A 19329-nucleotide genomic window follows, 5' to 3' on the forward strand; every position below is an offset into this window, starting at 1 on the left:
TGCACACTTAAGAGTCAATATCCTAATATATAAAAACCCAGGGTCCGTAACGACCCACTGAAGGCTCAACCGAACACCGGAAGTCAGTCCTGCAGTCAGTGCTGTGTTGCCGTGGCGACCCAGCACTGACTGCTGAGGGGGCTGCGGATCAGGCCTGGAGAGAGGCCCGAAGAGAGAGGCAGGGTCTGATCTGCAGCCTCTGTGGCAGCTGTTGATCAGCTGTTGCCTCTCTCTCTCTCTGGGCTTTACCAGCAACCGCGCCTCTGTTTCTCTCCGGGCCTCCGTAGGAGCTGCTGATCAGCCTCGCCTCTCTGATCAGGCCTGGAGTTAGGCCTGGAGACACCTACTGGCATAGAAACTGACCAATCAGAACCAAATCTGGGTGAACTATGAGGAACCAATGGCTGCCTAAGAGGTGGAGATTTTGACGCTGACTGTCATAGAAACCGACCAATCAGAACCAAATTGGCCAGCAGGGGAGGGCAGTTGGGGGTGAGATCAGGTCGGCAGGGAGGGCAGTTAGGGGTGATCAGGCAGGCAGGCAGGCAGAGGTGTTAGGGGCAATCAGGCAGGCAGGCAGAGACAGTTAGGGGTGATCAGGCAGGCAGGCAGGCAGGTGAGTGGTTAGGAGCCAGGGGTCCCAGATTACCAGAGGGTGCAGGCTGGGCTGAGGGAATCCCCCTCTGTGCATGAATTTTGTGCACCAGGCCACTAGTTTCTGTATAAAATACATTAGAGATGAAAGTGAGTCTGCCTTTTAGACTTGGCAGATTCTATATTTTACTCCTGCCTTACCAACACAGATATGCCCTATCATTACTAATGTGGCTAACAGGTTTATATTTATTTATGGTTAAATTAAATTAAAATTGTTTATGGTCTTGTAACTCAATTTATTGTCTAAGTCCATTCTTTTTCCTGTGTAATTTTTAACTTTGGACTATTTTCTGATAATATGTTAGAGAATGAATAAAAGAAATGATATTTAGTTAAAATATGTAAAGTCTTATTATAATTATTGTCAATAAAATTAGAGTATTCCCACATCCCCCCAAATTAGCAATAATATTCCTTAATATCTTCAAGTATCCACTCATTGTTTAAATTTTCCCAATTGATTAAATTTTTTCAGTTTGATTTGGGACTCAGATGAAATTGTACATCAAAGTTGACTGATGTGCTTTTTACATCTCTTTTAATCTGCAGGTTGTTCCCCTCTCTCTCTGTCTCTCTCTCTTGAAGAAACTGGTTCATTTGCCCTGCAGGGTTCTTACATTTAGGATTTTGCTAACTACATTCCAGTGGTCCCTATCCTATATAATAAAAGGGTACTATGCACATTGACCTTAACGGTAGAATGACCAGGAACGACCCGTCACTATGAGGCACACTGACCACCATAGGGCAGACGCTCAACGCATGAGCTGCCCCCTGGTGGTCAGTGCACTTCCACAGGGGGAGTGCTGCTCAGCCAGAAGCCGCCTCATGGCTGGCCGGCGCAGTGGCCACCTCTGCGTTAGCGCTAAGGATGTCCGACTAATGGCTCCTGGGCTGCCAGAGGGATGTCTTGACTGCCAGCTTAGGCCTGATTCCCCGGGAAGTGGGCCTAAGCCAGCAGGTGGACATCCCCCAAGGGCTCCCAGGCTGCCAGAGGGATCCTGGACTGTGAGAGAGAGCGCAGGCCGGGCTGAGGACCTCACCCCCCAAGTGCACAAATTTTCGTGCACCGGGCCTCTAGTATTTCCAATAAATTGCTAGTTAGAAGCTTGATCACATTCAGGTTTGTTTCTCTGTGTGGGTTTTTTATATTAGTGTGGGTTTTTAAATAAGCAAATAAGGTTTATCTATAAAATAAAATGCGAAACACTAAGAAAAGTTATCTATGAAGTAACTTGTTTCTATTCCAATAAGTTAAGCCTTCTTTTAAGATTGTAGTTTTGTTTGTATGGTTTGGGGAAGTGAATGATATTTAAGAAAGCAGCAAGTTTCAGGTGATTAGCAGCTTGCTGGTAGAATGAATGTGATAGGAAAAATGTTCTCTCTCCCCCACCTCACAATCTAGCAAGTCCTTTTAGGGGCTTACACTTCCTTGTGCAGGATCTAGAGAGGCTGCTATTTTAGCTAGGGTGGTCAGGGCAGGCCTCTGCGGGAGAGGACCTCTGCACAGCGATTTGAAGACAGTAGGTAGCCACATTTGGGTCTATGGGAAGAATGTACCAGGCAGAGAAAGGAGCCAGTGGGGAGGTCTGAGATGGAAATCTGCTTGTGGTGTGTGGCTGGAGCGCAGGAAGCCAGGGGACAGCAGGCATTGAGGTGGGAGAGAGGCTCCATGTAGGACATGGGTTTTATTCAAAATTTGATGGAAACCTGTTGGAGATTTTTGAGCAGGGTAAGTTTTGTGATCTAATTTAGGTCTTAAAGAATCACTCTGTGGAGAATAGACCATAAGATGGCAGGAGTGGAAGCAGAGAAACCCAGCCTAAGAAGCTCGTGCAAGAGTCTGGGCCAAAAATAATGGTGTTGGAGTCTGCAGAGCCGAGATTCTCAATCATGCTGTCATACCACTGCGTGTAAAACCCTGCCAGGAACATGATGTCTTGGCAGCTGACATACCTCATGTATCTTAGAGTGAGAAATTTATTTCACAGACAAAAGCAGGGAAGTTTTGTGGTTTTATGTATGTTTGTTTTAAAGAACTGGGATGTTTATTTGTACTTCTTTGGCTACTCAGCTGGAAACTGTAGTCATAGCCTGCCCATAGCAGCTGCATAGTTTTTTTAGCACCTACATATTTGTGTTGTTTTCCTCGTTGTCTTGGTGTTTTAATTGCATTTACATTTTCCCTGGTCCTGGTTTTTAAATTTTTGATTAATTCATATTTAATCTATTTAAATATAGGGTGGGGCAAAGGTAGGTTTACAGTTGTATGTGAAACAAAGTTTATTCTTGTATTACTTATTAATTATTGTATTTTCATATGAACAACTGTAAACCTACTTTTGCCCTATCCTGTATTTCTATTTCTTATAATCTACTTCAATTTTCAAAATAAGGCAGAATATGAAAATTTACATATTTGAAATCTTCAAGATTTTAATTTTAAAAATCATAGTATGTATGTATTTACCACCTGTGGTTTCAGGCATCCACTGAAGTTCTTGCAGCATACCTCCTGAGGATAAGGGGGAAGTACTGTATGTATGTTTGGTTCCTATTTGGTCAGTGCAATGTTGCATCTTCTCCTGTAGGTGGCGCGCACTACCCTTCTTCCTGGCCTCCTAAAGACCATAGCAGCGAATCGGAAGATGCCTCTTCCTCTGAAACTGTTTGAAATCTCTGACATTGTAGTAAAAGATTCTAGCAGAGGTAAGAATGAGCCACCTTTGATTTGTATACTTAAAGCATTTTTTTACTATGAAAACTTCAACTGTGTTGAAGAGAAAATAGTATAATTACTCTCATGAATCCAACACCCAGCTTCAACAATTATCAACACATGGCTAAGCTTCTTTCATTTATACTCCAACCCACTTCCCCATATTATTTTAATGTAATTCCTAGACATCATATCATTTCATCAGCAAACACTGTAGTATCTCTTTCTAAAAGGTAAGGACTACCATTTTTGTCTTTTAAAAATAACCCATATAATAATTATCATATTATCATCAGATATCTAGCTAGTGTTTACATTTTCAGAATTGTTACATAAATTTAATTTTCGTGATTGATTTGAATCAAACCAAGTATGGTTCAGATATTTGGTTACTGTATCGCTTATTTCTTTTACTAGAAAGCAATTTTAACAAATAATTTAATAACATTTTGGAAGAGCCCTATTAAAACCTCAACTTGAAAAGCACTGTGGAATCTTTCTTTTTTTCTTGTATCATGTGATTTAAGGTGCTTGATTTTCATAGATGCGTTATAAGGATTACATGAAAAGTTTCAGCCACATAATAAGCACTTTTTGATGTCTGCTTTTACTATTAGGGTATTAGCAACCCCTAACGCCAGATACCTAGCATCCCGGTTTAGTCAGTTTCTGTGAGAATGACATGAAAACTTTGACTGGCCATTCAAGAATTAATGTAACCTAAAAATGGGCACTTGGGGCTCATTTTTATCCTAACCTTTGCTTAACTGGTTTTTCTTCTGTTGTGCACTTTTTTGGGGGTGGGGTGGGGTAAGAAAACCAAAATGTACTAATGGGAATTTACTTAAGAAATAAGAATCTTGTTTTTTCAGTAATTTATCATTCACTTCTTTTTAGTGAGTTGAGCACGTATGTTTTTACTGTCTTTCAAACCAGTAAGCATTTTTCTGTTGGATTTACATTAGCCATTTCCTCCTAATGAAAAAAAAACTATTTTGAAGAAAAAAAATCTAGTCCATCAAAAGTGAAATGATAAAAGAGGTTTCTAGTTAATATGAAAGTGTCTCAAATTTTCATTAGTTAGGGCAAACCCTAACTACTGATTCAAAGGGGCAGAAATATGTGATAAGTGTGAGCAAGGCAGTCTCATTCATCATTCATTGCTAGGTGCTGCTCGGAAAATAGGAGGCAGAGTTGCCAGTCTTGAGGAAGATAGAGCAGGGAACAGATTTTTAGATAGATAGTGCTTGGAGGGAATGTGCAAGGTGCCCTGATGGCACAGACAAGGAAGTGACTAACTTGTTTGGTAAGATTTAGGAAATACCCAACACTGCCAGCCTCACGTCAGTTAGTGTAGGCAAGCATATCTTCCCAGATGGAAATGAAAAAGGAATTTGTACTGGATTTCAGTGCCTCCCACAGGTTTGCCTGGCCTGCATTTCTGTAAGAGTAAATGAAAGACTACTAACCCCATTTTCATGCTTGACCTCATTGGCCAGTTTCCTGTGCTGAAGTGGACTTTTTGACTGACTGTCACGTTGTGATGCAGGCTGGCTGCCCATTTATGGCTGAGTCAGGCGCACTGCTCAATATTAAGACTTCCCCTCGGACTCAGACACATTCCTGTTCTTTGAGGCTGAGCCAACCACTGCATTTATTGAGTCTTAAGGTCCGAAGTTGTTGCAACATTTAAAAAAGTTAGACATGACTTGGGACTAAGCTGATTTATCCCTTTTGTTGGGCAGAGTGGCATGTGTCTTTGGAATGAGAAGTTAATGCAGACTGCTGAGGGGTAAATTTTCAGCTTTATAAAGGGGAAATCGGTTGAGGCAGCCCTGAAGCTATCAAATCAGGCTGCTGTGTGAGTTATTGATTGGTTCCAGTTGTTAATACTTTTGTTTTTTCTGTTCGATGTCAAGGTTAACTAAACTCTAAACAAAATAGTAAAAAATTACTTTAGAGGAACAGAGGACCTAATTGTGAACTGCTAATCTTTATGCTCAGGAAAGGAACTGTATTTTGCAAAGCCAACATTCTGGCATTTTATTAAATGCAGATTGAATTCTACCATCACACTTTATTCCATGATGGTCACTGAAACTGCCAGTATGCCTAGAAGCTCACTGAAATGGCAGGAGAAAATGCATTGCTGGATTGAATTTAAGTTTAAAAGGAGCCATAGCCTAAGAAAGATGACTTAGCTTGGCTTTGTAACGTACAGAGGGTGATGTAGAATTAGCACAAAACAGCCATCTTATCAATTTGACATATATCTGTGGAGAAGCCTGATAATCAAATTGCCATGCACTTTAGTTTCAACTACTGCATTTAAAGAATTTTGGGTGTTAATTATTCTAGTAGATGGAATAGGTTAGAGGCCTTTGACCACTCAAAGGGCTGCAGTTCCTTCACTTGCCTTAGCAGGCACCCTTACTCCAAGCCTTCACTTCCTGCTCAGACTGGTCCTGTCTCCAGAGCATTGCTGCAGTCCTGGACAAGCTGCATTTCCTCTGTTTCCCAAGGCCCCATTTAAATAGCTTCTAAAATTTCATGTTCTTCCTGAAGCTGATTTTCTAAATCAGAGAATGATCTACTTCTTACCTTGACTAGTTTGATATGGAGCCCCAGAATTTACTTTTTAAACTTTAGTCACAATATATATTTAAGATTCTTGTTCTTTTCTCCTCTCTGGGCCGCCGTGGCTACAGGGAACATAACTAATTCACTGTTCTTTGATGATTTGGTTTGTTCTTTCAACTTGCTATTGACTTGTACCATTCATGAATCTGTCTTATACTGTATAATCTACTAAAATATAGGGTCCAGATCTTTATAGTTTTTTCTGTAACTCTTTGCTTGATAAATAGCTCAATAAAAGTGTTTTAATTATGAGCTTGTGAAATACTTCAGCTCTGAGAAATTGTCCATTAATTCTGCAGCCATCAAATAATGCAAGATTAGCATCCACATGTGGAATGTGGTTTTCTGAAGAGAGCTTATGTCATCAGTCTGGATTAATTTAATTTTATTATTTCATATTTTTGGCATGTAGAATTTCCCAATTAATAATTTAAAAAAGATGGGTGTAAGAAACATTGACATTAACAATATTTGAAGTAGCATCATTCATATATGTGATAGCATCTTAACTGTATAAATAACATCATTTTTAATAGCTACAGTTATTTTAGTATGTTTGGCTCCACATAGTTAAGATCTGCTAATGTGAGTATAGTGTGCTCTGTCATGCATTGCATATTTTTTAATAGATAAAAATCCATTCCAGGTTTACTTTTTCCTTCATGCATTGAGAAGATCATAGGTTTTCCTCACAGTTGTTGCTTCGCTTTCAACATTACTTAAAACTGAAATAAATCTGTATTTTGGTGCTATAATATAGATATGCTTTAAGGAAAGTTATTTTTTATTATGTTTGATTTTAAAATTGAAAATATTTGAACTTAAGAACTTTTATTAATATATATTTCTAACTTAAAAATAATTCTGTTATCTTGGTATTAAAAAAAAATAACATATCCAACTTCTCCATAATCCTACTCTTAGAATTAGTTGCCAGACATTTTCTATGCACGTGCAGTCATGTTTCACATTTCTATATATAGTCATATATGTGGATAAATACTCTTGAGTTCATACCAGTGCAATTATGCTTTATCTGTCCAGCTTTTTCCTGTGGACACATTCTGTTCATCTCATTCTTTTTAATGGCTGCATTACATTGTATAAATTATATGCTATAATTTATTTACTCAGACTGTTGATGAATATTTAGATTGTTACCAGGGTTTTGCTAAAATATGTACTTCTAAAAATTTTTAGAAATAGAATTGGTCGGTCCATAGGTATGCACGTTAAATGTTTGCTATCTTGTCAACTTTTTTTCCAAAAAGGTTTTTTGCAAATTTGCAGTCCTGTTTTTTCATATTAGGTGTAATTTTTTAAGGTATATGTCTTCAGGAGATTCTTATAGCTTTTGTGAATCATTTAATACTACACTGGAATTTTTCAGGAGATAATGTATAAACTCCAATCTCTTGGGGACCAATATTAAAGAAATTTATTGGATGGATTAGACTAAAAATCAAGGTGCTTTGCTTTATTTTCTGAGCTTGGCCAAACTAGTAATCTCAAGCCCAGTATAAGCCAGTGATTACTCTGGAAGCCTTTTTGATTTTCCAGTAGGCTTTCTCTTGACATCTATATTTGGGTTTCTGGGTGAGGATGAGAAGTAGAGATGGAAAGGTTGAAGACTGCCCTTTTCCATTCTGTGCCATATATGGTAATATAACCTAACACCTCTGATTTGCTCTTAATCATTGGTACTTTGGTGAAAGAGAATCTACACCAAGCAAGAGCCTACTCTAAATATTTGAGTTGTATGCAGTAGTCATCTACTAAGGGACATCATTTACCATTCTTTTTTCCTTTCTCTTTAAAAAGAAATAATTTGGCAGATCTTTCAGCTTACAGAAGTGTAGCCAGCCGCCCCTCCTCTGGGTGGGTAGATCAGCCTCTCCAGGCAGTACTTTGAAGTCTGTGAAATACATTGGTAATTTAGGCTGACACACTTGGCAGACCCGTCTAAAAAGCAGAATTGTTTGATGGCATGACACAAGAGGTCTGTTAACTGAGTTAAAGAACTGAGTCAGTTATAAAGAACTGAGTCATTTGCAACAAACCCTAATTTTGGCATGAAATTTAAATGGTTCTTGTTTTGTGGCATGCAGTCAGTGAGTTCTGTGATGTAGCATGGTCCCTGGGTGCAGAATCCTAGGAAATGGGGAGTGTACCACACCTCACAGTTCTCCAGGGAGGAGTGGGAGGAATGGGGTATGTGGTTATTTTTCTCTTTTTTCAGTTCAGCCGCAGTAGGACTATCTTAGCAAGATGTGAAGAAGCCAGTCTAGAGGGAATGGGAGTTCTTAGGAAATTTGGAAAACCAGCTAGTCATTGGTGGGAGTTGGGAGGGCCTGCCTAAATAAAGAGTTTAATTTAATTCTTATGGTGGGTTTATAAGTACAGTGCCCTAAAAGTCAGTGAGTGGCCTTTCTTAAAAAGTTGCAAAGTTGAATCTAAAAAATCTATAGCTCATGTGTGTATGTGTAATGTATGTGCTATAAACACCCTGAAACTTTTTTTGGAGTATAATTTTTTAAAAGTCCTGTATTTTTTATTGTAATTTTATTATTCTGATCATCAAAATCACTTAATTTGTTTTTTTAAAATATTCTAATTCTTTAAACCAGATGTTGTTCCTCTTATCTTTAGGTAAGTTTTACATAATTTGAAGATCAGTAAAGAAGTATCCCCAGGCAAAGGTTATTAAAACAAAGCTTCCAGTTTATGTTGCTAAGCTCTCTGATTGGTGGCATTACTGTTGGGCTGTTCTCTCACAGCAAAATGGAACAACAAAGTAGTTTCAATATGTGTCTGTGTGTTAAAGTGGAAGCATGTGACACCAACAAATGGGTACCACATGGCAAGAGATGCCCAGGAGCAACTCAGTGTTATGAAAGGGATAATTTAGTTCTGTTTTGTTTCATTTTTTCCCCCTTCAGAATGGAGAGCGGAATGGAAAGAGGGAGAAGGAAGGAGAGAGGGAGGGAGAGATTGAAATTTCCTACAGAGGAATTGGGCCCCTCAGTGTATGCACATGGTTAGTTTATTGAGGTTTTATGGCTGCCTGATTTTAATATTAATCTGTATTCTTACACCTTCAAGTAAAGCTTTTAGATACCAATGTCTTTATCTTTGCAAATGGAAGTGATAGAGACAGTACTCACTTTCCTGCATCAGCTGACTCTTGTGCTGACATAGAATGTGGCCCGTTGTCTGGTCTTAGCCTTGTTAAATAGTTACTTGTATGTGCTTACCTCCCTTTGCAGGTTTTATTCATTTATTCAAAAAATGATTGTTAGGGTTTAGTTTGTGCAGGCCCTGTGCTGGCTCTGACCATTATTTTCCAGGGATACCTACAGAAGAGTGCCTTGAACATGGTAGGTACTGAGAAATGTTACATGGCAAGAACAGTTATTTCTCCACGTGTGGTCAGTCAGGGTTTAACTTAGAATACACTTTTTTTTTTAAAAAAATATATTTTATTGATTTTTTACAGAGAGGAAGAGAGAGGGATAGAGAGCTAGAAACATCGATGAGAGAGAAACATCGATCAGCTGCCTCTTGCACACCCCCTACTGGGGATGTGCCCGCAACCAAGGTACATGCCCTTGACCGGAATCGAACCAGGGACCCTTGAGTCCGCAGGCCGACGCTCTATCCACTGAGCCAAACCGGTTTCGGCTAGAATACACTTTCTATGAGTGACAATATTGTTGATAGCTAGAAACTTTAGTTAACTAACTTCTAAAAATAATTTACTCCAGTTGCTTACCTAGAATTCTTAGAAAACTTTAGAACAGACATCTGTTTGTCATATAAAAAGCATTTCAAGAATGGATATTTTTGACTATCTTAGGTAGGTATATAACCATATATAAATTTGCCCTTATATTATTCATTGTCATTCAAATCCGTTAGAGATTGCCACTGTATTATGGAAAGACCATGGGTTTTAGAGTCAGATGATTCTGGTCAAATCCTGGTTTTGTAATTTATTAGTTATGTAATCCTATATAATAAAATCCCAATATGCAAATTGACCGAATGGCGGAACGACCAATGGAAGGACCGCTCGCTATGTTGCGCACTGACCATCAAGGGGCAGACACTCAATGCAGGAACTGCTCCCAGCCCAGGAACTGGTAGGTCCCAGGCCAGCCAAGGCGGGTGCCAGCGGGGGCTCCCTGATCGCCCCGCCGGTTGCCTTGCAGAGGGAGGCAACCAGCGGTGGCAGTGGTGGGGGGCAGGACTGGCGAGTGGGCGGTGCCAGGCCGGCCAACGTGGGTGCCAGTGGGGGCCCCCCGATCATCCTGCTGGTCGCCCCACAGATCGGCCCTAATCGCCGGCCAGGCCCAGGGACCCTACCCATGCAAGAATTTCGTGTACCGGGCCTCTAGTTAAATATAATTAGCTCCAGCCAGTTGGCTTGGCTTTGTGCAAAATCTTTTTGGACTTGTCTTTCTCCATTCTATTTTATAGGGCTAATAAAACATAATTTACATGATTATATTGAAAATTAAATAAGATTATAGATACATTGATAGACAGGTAGACAGTTAACATTAGTTTGCCGTTTCTTTTTACCCCATTTATGTGCTCACTTTTATATAAATTGCTTTAGTAAGTGAGAACAGTGTCTTAAAATACCCATTTTATATGGATATCTGAAAGGTAAAAGGCATTCAGTAATTTGTGTCAATTATGCAAAGGGAATTGCTAATCAAAAACCTTCGAGGCTGAAGTGTTTCTGAAAGAAAGATTTTGTTGAGCCACCTGTTAGCCAGAGAAAGGATCAGCTCCTGGGCATGCATTCTGAGCCACCAGTCGCAGGGCTGGATGGAGAAGACACCATGTCCATGGTCCTGGGGTTACAGGGCTCTTTTATACAATGAGCTTGGAGAAAAAAGATGTAAGTTGTTTTGAAAGAATTTACATTGACTATAGATAAGGAGGGCTGGAAAAGGAGAAATGGGGGGCAGTTCTGGGATAGGTACACAGTCCACAGGAAGTACTGATGTTTTGGATTGGTTGTGGGCAGCAGTCTGGAAAGTTCATGTGCAACCAGGATTCATTGCCTTCTAGTGGTGTCTTTTGGTGATCGGCTATTCTCTCTAGATAATTGAGGAAATTGCCACCTGAAAGTTAATGTAGTTTCAGCGTACATTCAGGAATGTAAGCAGTCATTTGTTGGTTCTGGCCCTCCTGTTATTAACTGATCAACCCCTTCTTGTCTCTTCCTTGCACCCTTCAGCCTATTATAATTTAACTAGAGGCCTGGTGCACGAAATTCATGCAGAGCAGGGAGCGGGGTTGTGTCCTCAGCCCAGCCTGCACCCTCTCCAACCCAGGAACCATCAGGGGATGTCTGACTGCCGGTTTAGGATTGTGCCTAAACCGGCAGTCGGACATCCCTCTCTCAATCCGGGACCACTGGCTCCTAACCACTCACCTCCCTACCTGCCTAATCACCCCTAACTACTCTGCCTGATGCCCGTAACTATTCCCTTGCCTGCCTGATCGCCCCTAATCACCTCTGCCTGCCTGATTGCCCCTAACCGCCTCTGCCTGATCACCCCTAATCTCTTTGCTGGCCTGGTTGCTCCTAACTGCCCTCCCCTGGTAGCCTCTAACTGACCTCCCCTGCCGGCCTGGTCGCCTCTAACTGCCCTCCCCTGTGGGCCTGATCCCCCTAATTGCTCTCCCCTGCCAACCTGATTGTTCCTAACTGCCTCTGCCATGGCCATGCCACCATGGCTTTGTCCAGAAGGATGTCCGGAAGATGCACAGTCTAATTAGCATATTACCCTTTTATTAGTATAAATTTAGGATGTCTCAGAATTTTACTTCTCAGAATAAATCTGTGGAAGAACTTTTGCTCAATACATCTATATATATATATAATAATAAAAGCCTAAGCGACCAGCCCACAATGATGCACACTGACCACCAGGGGGCAGATGCTCAATGCAGGAGCTGCCAAGCTGCGGTGACTTGGCAGCTGCGGTTCTCAGGTGACACACCGGAACCAGAGAGGAGGGAGCCTGATTCCAGGGTGCATCACCCGAGAACCACCCTCTAGCAATTCGTGATCTCTCAAGGGATGTCGGAGAGACGGTTTTGGCCTGATCCCCGCAGGCCAGGCCAAGGACCCCCACTGATGCACGAATCCATGCACCAGGCCTCTAGTGTTAATATAAAGCAGCTTTTTTATTTTCAGTTTGTTCCCTGATAGACATTAATTTGTTTTCTCTTTTTGTAATTTGAAAAGTGAAATGAAGCTAACATTCATTCAGTGTCTGTGTTAGAGTTGTGATTTGGCCCTCTAGAATTTATTAAAGGGCCAAAAGTGTATATACCCATTATAAAGTAAATGATCACCATTGAATTTGAGTCTACATTTATATGCTATACTCTTCTTTAAAAAAATAAAGTTGTTTTTTAAAAAAAATATTTTATTGATTTTTCACAGAGAGGAAGGGAGAGGGACAGAGAGTTAGAAACATCGATGAGAGAGAAACATCGATCAGCTGCCTCTTGCACACCCCCTACTGGGGATGTGCCTGCAACCAAGGCACATGCCCTTGACCGGAATCGAACCCGGGACCCTCCAGTCCGCAGGCCTACGCTCTATCCACTGAGCCAAACCGGTTTCGGCTAAAAAAATAAAGTTTTAATATGGGTTTATATTTTTGTAACCATCACTACAAGATATAAAACAGTTCTATCACCCTGAGGACCCTTCATGTTTTCTATTATAACCACATTTTTTCCTCCATATCTAACTTCAGGCAGACACTACCTCCTATTGGTTGCTATAATTTTACCTTTTCCAGAATGTCATACAAATAGACTCATGTTGCCCTAGCCGGTTTTGCTCAGTGATTAGATCGTCAGCCCGCAGGCTGAAAGGTTTCGTGTTCGATTCTAGTCAAGAGCATGGACCTCAGTTGCAGGCTTGATCCCAGCCTCTATTGAGTGCAAGAACCAACCAATCAATCTCTCTATCACGCCTATGTTTCTCTCTCTCTCTCCCTCTCTCTCTCTCTCTCTTTCCCTCCCTCCTCCTCCCTTCCACTCTTTAAAAATCAATGGAAAAAATATCCTTGGGTGAGGATTCACACAAAAAAACAAACAACAAAAATCAAATAGACGCATGTTATATGAAGCCTTTTGAGACTGTCCTCTTTCATTCAGCATTGCACCCTTGAAATTAATCTAAATTGTCAAGTCTATCAGTAGGTTTGTTTCTTTTTCTTGATGAGTAAGTAGTATTCCATTGTATGGATGAACCACAATTATTTATCCAATTACCCAGCAGGGTTCATTTGGACTGTTGCAAGTAAATGATATTACCTTCTTAAAAATATAACCACTTTTAAGTTCAGTATTTCAAAGTAGAATAACATATACTAATCAAGGAAAATATGGAAAAATAGATAATACTTGAAAAAAATTATCTTTGCCCCAAAATAACTCTGTTAACATGCAAGTGCATTTGTTTTATCTTTTTCCTGTGCATGGAGTTTTTTGGCTTACATTATATTTACGTAGTTGTAATTCTTCATTTATTGCTTTTTTTCCTGTTTTAATTGTAAAAAGTATATATAACATATAGTTCAAAAAGATTATTATCAAGCAAACACTAGTGTAGCCATCCAACGTAAGAAATGGAATATTGCCACTATCTTAAGCTTCTTTAAGACCTTCCTCATCATGTCACTTTCCCTTTACCTACAGTAATCACTGTCCTAACTTTTGTGACAGATTCCCTTCTTTGCTCATAGTTTTTGAACCTATTGTATATTTTTCCCTTTTCTTTCATTTACTATTTCAAGTATTTGCTCTAGCTGTATTATAAATCTTAATGAGGATGCTTTTTAGCTCTAGTATTCGGATGAATGATTGTGCTATTTTATGTAGCCACTCCCCAATTTAGTGGTTTCTAGTTTCAATATTGAAAATAATGCTTTGTGCAGAAATATCTTTAACATGAAGCCTTTTTTGTATTTAAGATTATTTACTTAGTATAGTAGTATTATGAATAAAAGATGATGATGTTTTAAGGCTCTTATGTTTGTTGCTAAATTGTTTACAAAGATTTTTACCAGTTTATACCACTGTGAAGCCTTATTATTCCTGGGCCAGCATTCAGTTTTCTTATACTTCCCCAAATCAAAACACCTCAGGGAATTTGATGGTTGAAAAACCATATTATTTTGCATCTGACGTTGAATGGTTCTCTATGTATTTACTAATAGGTTTTCTTTTTTGTTTGCTGCCCAAGTTTGTGTTGGTGTAAATCAGATTCTTATGTAATGGTCAATGTGACCTTGTTACTAATTCTTTTATTTTTTTCAGATGTAGGTGCAAGAAACTACAGGCACCTTTGTGCTGTTTATTACAACAAGAATCCTGGTTTTGAGATAATCCACGGGCTACTGGACAGAATTATGCAGCTGCTTGATGTGCCTCCCGGTGAAAAAAAGAGAGGATATGTGATCAAAGCATCAGAAGGTAGGACAGATCGGCTTGAATGTAGTTTGTGATAACGTAATGAAGTGTCCTTGCCCTATTTTTTATAAAGTTTTTTTTTTTTTATTCGGGGGAAGGGGGAGATAGAGCCTCATTTCAATTATTTGTTAGTATTTTCTAGAAAATACCCTTTTCTTACCTGCATTTAAAGAAAATGCTTTTCAGAGCTCTTGTGCAGTGTACCAGCTGAGTGTTGGTAATCCCTAGTTACTGGCACTGTTAAGCCACCAGCACCATAGTGAACCCAGAAGACCACGCTGGAAGCTGAGAGAATCTAAACTGCTGATTTGTACTCAAAGACACCTATCTAAGGCCTTTAAGGCAAAATAATAATAATAATAATAAAAAAAAACCTCAAAAGTTATTCTGAAAGACTTCATTATGTTAATCAAATCATAAAGTTGACTGAGGAAGGGTGGGAATCCTGCATAAAAGCCCAAGCACAGTAAAATCTGCTGGAGAGTTTAGGTTAGGCTAACTGAATGGGGTGTGTATACTTCCTAGGGTGCTAGTTTCCCGTTGTCCGAGGACTTCTGAATTTTATTTATTTATTTATTTTTGCTTCTCATGTGTAGCTGAATCTGAGTTTATTTTGTTAGGCAAGAGATCCAGAAACAACTGGAAACAAATATTTTACTACTTGTTTCTACTGTTTACCTGATAATTTTTTTATGACTATACTAGTGGCCCAATGCACGAATGAAGATTGGGTAAGACTGGGCCTTCTTTCCCCTGGCTGCCGGCACCGCCTTCACTCTGGCTGGAGCAGCCTTTCTGCTCCGGCCCCGAGCCACCTTTCTGCCTTCCCACGCTGCCCAGAGGCATGGAGCGGCTGGGGTGGTGTGTCCCACCTGCGTCGTCGCCATGACGATGCAAGTGTCCTGCCCCTGGCTGCTCTGCACCTGCGTATGCAAATTAACCTGTCATCTTTGTTGGGTTAATTTGCATGCTCCTGATTGGCTGGTGGGCATCACGAAGGTACGGTCAATTATCATGTTACTCTTTTATTAGGTAGATTTGGCTTCTTAAATTTTTAATAAAGCATTCATTTTTTAAAAGTGTTATTAGCAGGTACTTGGTTTTGTTTTTCCCTTAGATTTATTTGTCTTAGTCCTCTGAGATTCTTGTTGTTGGTTTGTTTGTTTTTTGAGACTTCTTTGAAAACGTAATAACCTGGAAATATATGGGCTCTTTTATGTTGAAATTGTGGGGTTGTCTGTTTCTAATAATTACAATTGAGAAATTGAATATTGTTTTCTACCAAATCTCTCATTAGAAATAGCAGTGAAGTTGTGTTACGCTTATAGAATTCTAGAGTGTTAGAACTAAATCTTGGGGTTCATCAAGTCCAATTTCTTGGGTTAACAAGTGAAGGAACCAAAGCAAAGCAAGTTAAATGAGTCAGGCTGGGTCACACATGTAGGACCCGAGGTGTTTGTAGATCTTTCTGTTCAGTTTTTTAGGCCAAGTTGTTACTAAGGTTTTTAATTACATATGAGGACAGAGTCAAGTTTTGTTTCCTTTGGAATTCACTTTGACTCTCATAATATTGTAATGTTTTAAAGTTTCCATGTCTATGAGATGTCCAAGATTTATGAATTTGAGAAGCTTTGGCACAACTTCTTTATACAGGTGTACCCTGGAATAGTACATATTTCGGTATATCTAACTGGCTTTCTTTGAGAAAAGAGGTATTTACTTTCAGTGTCTCTATCACCAGCACTGGCCACATCATTTTTCTCAGTATGCTTTCTGTAAGAGCTATCAAGCCAAAAACAATTAGTGTCATTGTAAATAATAGTTCCTCATTTCTCGTAGGGATTTCTAAGTTTAAATTTATCTAATGACAAATATGATTATATAAATGTGATTATCTTTTTTATGGTTAAAGAAATTAAGACATAAAGACGTGGCTTGTCAAAAGAAATCAATATTAGTTCTTCATCTAAAATTTCATATGCATATGAACCATATATATGTGTATATATGTATATACACATATATACATATATACATGTATATATGTATATATGTACACATATATGTCATATATATGTCTTGAGCAAAATCTGTAAACACAAAGATTTGGTTGCGGGGGTGTGTTTAGCCAAATCATTATTTCAAATTTATATTTTGTATGTAGTTTTTTCCTACTAAGAAAGATCTTCTAAGTATCAAAAAGTAGAGTAGAAAGAGATTGAGAACTACTCTGCCCTACCAGTTTTGATTACTGAGTTGTCTTCTGTTACTCTGGCATATGGTTTACCTTTTAATAATTAAAAATCCCTGGTGGCTTTGCAGTTATAATTGAACTAAGTCTGTTCACCAGAGATTCCTGCTAATGTCAGTCAATTGGCAATTAGTATACCTCCTTTCTTTCTGTCCTTCTAACGAACACCACCCGTTTCCTTTTGTACGGTTTTGTTTGGAGGTGTAGGGATGAGTAGAACGGAACTTGATTCCCCTTGTGGAACTTAGCCCTGCTCATTATAAGAGAAATCTGGAAACTCATTTGATAGATCATCACATTGATCCTGAGGAGTTCTGTTGACATTGGCATGTGACTTTGCTTATTATGCAGGTGGCAGTGCTGTGCAGCATGGGGAGCCTCTGCTGTGCTCGCTTAGCTTTACATAGTTTTCATTTGCTGAGCGCCCTGCAATTAAAAGTGAGATAGACTGAGTTAATGATAGAATAAGGTCAGTTGTTGAGTGGAAACAAAGAAAAAAGAAACTTTAACTTTTTAGCAGATTCTTAGAGCATCTTGAAGGTCTCACAAGTGTTCAGCTCAGAATGTTTTAGTGGCACTAGATCAGATTCTTAGAGCATATGTATGTACTCTTTTCCAGGCTTCTTCCCTTTTGTTTTTGTGGTTTGTTGCAAGCTAAATTATGTATGTTAAAATGCATTTATCCTTTCAAAAACCACGTCTGGGCAGGGAAAATTCTCCACATTTTTGTGTTTAGAACAGTTATGTGGTTCCTGGGCAAATCAGTGGCAAAAGCCATTTCTTACAGAAGGCAGTGGGCTTTGTGTGGGATTGGCTGCAGTGACTTGAGGGTGTATTTTTCCCCTTTAATTTGTTACCTATTTCAGTTTTGTTTATATACAATTCTACAGAAAACTTCAACTTAACCTGAGATAACATCTCTCAATTCTAGTTTTCATGCTGCTCAGAATTCATTTTGTGAAATGAAAAGTAACCTTGTAAGTAATGTGCACATAATCCTGCACCATATGTACCCACAGCAGCTATTCAGATACCTTCTGTTACAGTAACACCTAATGATTATTGACGTGACCTGTAGGTCGTGTCCTTTTTCCTCTCTCAGGACACCTGTGAAAGATTTCAGATGCTAAAGACCGGGTGAAATGGTGATGTTTCCTTGGTTTTTAATGTAATAAGAGCTTGGGAATATGTGCTGACACCTTATTGAAGTAAAGGTGTTCCATTTATGATTTGATTTACAGAAAATGTTCTGGACTAGACTAAAGGCGATCTGCATGACATATCCACGTTTAGTTATCACCAACAAAGACATTATTCTGTTATGGCAGTTTACTAGTAAAAGAAAAAGGTTTGGAAGTTTCTAAGCTTCCTGGCCTTATTCCTCCGGTTCCCTATTTTCGTGTGTTTGAGAGATTTCAAAGACGGGATTAACAGACAGCAATATGAAACTCATCAGCAGTAATCAGTACATAGTGGACACAGCCCTGTAACACAGGCACAGTGTTTATAAATTACTAGAGGCCCGGTGCACGAAATTCGTGCACTTGGGGAGGGGTCCCTCAGCTCAGACTGCACCCTCTTGCAGTCTGGGAGTCCTCAGGGGATGTCTGACTGATGGCTTAGTCCTGCTCCCCATCAGTCGGACATCTTTAGCACTGCCGCGGAGGCAGGAGAGGCTCCCACAACTGCTGCTGCGCTAGCCAGCCATGAGCCCGGCTTCTGGCTGAGTGGCACTCCCCCTGTGGGAGCACACTGACCACCAGGGGACATCTCCTGCATTGAGCATCTGCCCCCTGGTGGTCAGTGCGTGTTATAGTGACCGGTCATTCTATCCGGTTGATTTGCATATTAGCCTTTTATTATATAGGTATAGGATAGCTTCTGCAGTAATCACATGAGTCATTTAGCTCTGTATTGTTTTCGAGTGTGTTTGTTATTCTTGCCCACTCTTTCTTAAATGTACAAGGCAAAGTTCTCATGACTCATGTTCATCCTCTTTTGGGGGATGGTATGCTTTGGTTCTTATTTAACACTAGTGACCCGATGCATGGATTCTTGCACATTGAAAGGAAATTAATTAGAAGGTGGCCGGTGGGGCGGGACTGGGCGAGATGGGCCAGACACACCCTGGAGCCAACCTCCCATGGTCCGTCCCTGGCGTCTGCAGAGTGAATGGGGGTCCCTCCGGCAGATGGGGTCCCTCGGCCTGGCCTGTGGGGATTGGGCCGAAACCGGCTCTCTGACATCCCCCGAGGGGTCCCGGAGTGCCAGAGGGCACTCTGCAAAGTTGCTGTCGTACAGGGTGTGGAACGCAAATGCAAGTGTGCAGTAAACCAGATTTGGGCCAGACAGTGCCCCAGCAACAACATAACCCACTGCCAAAATTGGAATCGCATTCCCCGTGAGGAATCGGAATCCCTCCTCTCTGGTTTTGGGGTGTGTCACCCGAGAACTGCTGCTGCCAAGTCACTGCTGCTCAGCAGCTCCTGCATTGAGCGTCTGCCCCCTGGTGATCAGTGCGTGTCTTGGCGACTGGTCAGACAGGTGGAGG

At 40.2% G+C, this 19329-nt stretch overlaps 1 protein-coding gene across 1 annotated transcript in view; it reads left to right on the plus strand.

Moving 5' to 3' along the window:
- Positions 1-19329, plus strand: part of FARSB (phenylalanyl-tRNA synthetase subunit beta) — a 54373-nt gene that overhangs the window by 22996 nt on the left and 12048 nt on the right. Inside the window, exons 15-16 of the mRNA XM_054722754.1 lie at positions 3249-3366; positions 14375-14530. Of these exons, the coding sequence (XP_054578729.1) occupies positions 3249-3366; positions 14375-14530 (274 nt within the window). The remainder of the gene's footprint in view (positions 1-3248; positions 3367-14374; positions 14531-19329) is intronic.

This window comes from Eptesicus fuscus, chromosome 11, assembly GCF_027574615.1.
Source record: "Eptesicus fuscus isolate TK198812 chromosome 11, DD_ASM_mEF_20220401, whole genome shotgun sequence".
NCBI lineage: Eukaryota > Metazoa > Chordata > Mammalia > Chiroptera > Vespertilionidae > Eptesicus > Eptesicus fuscus.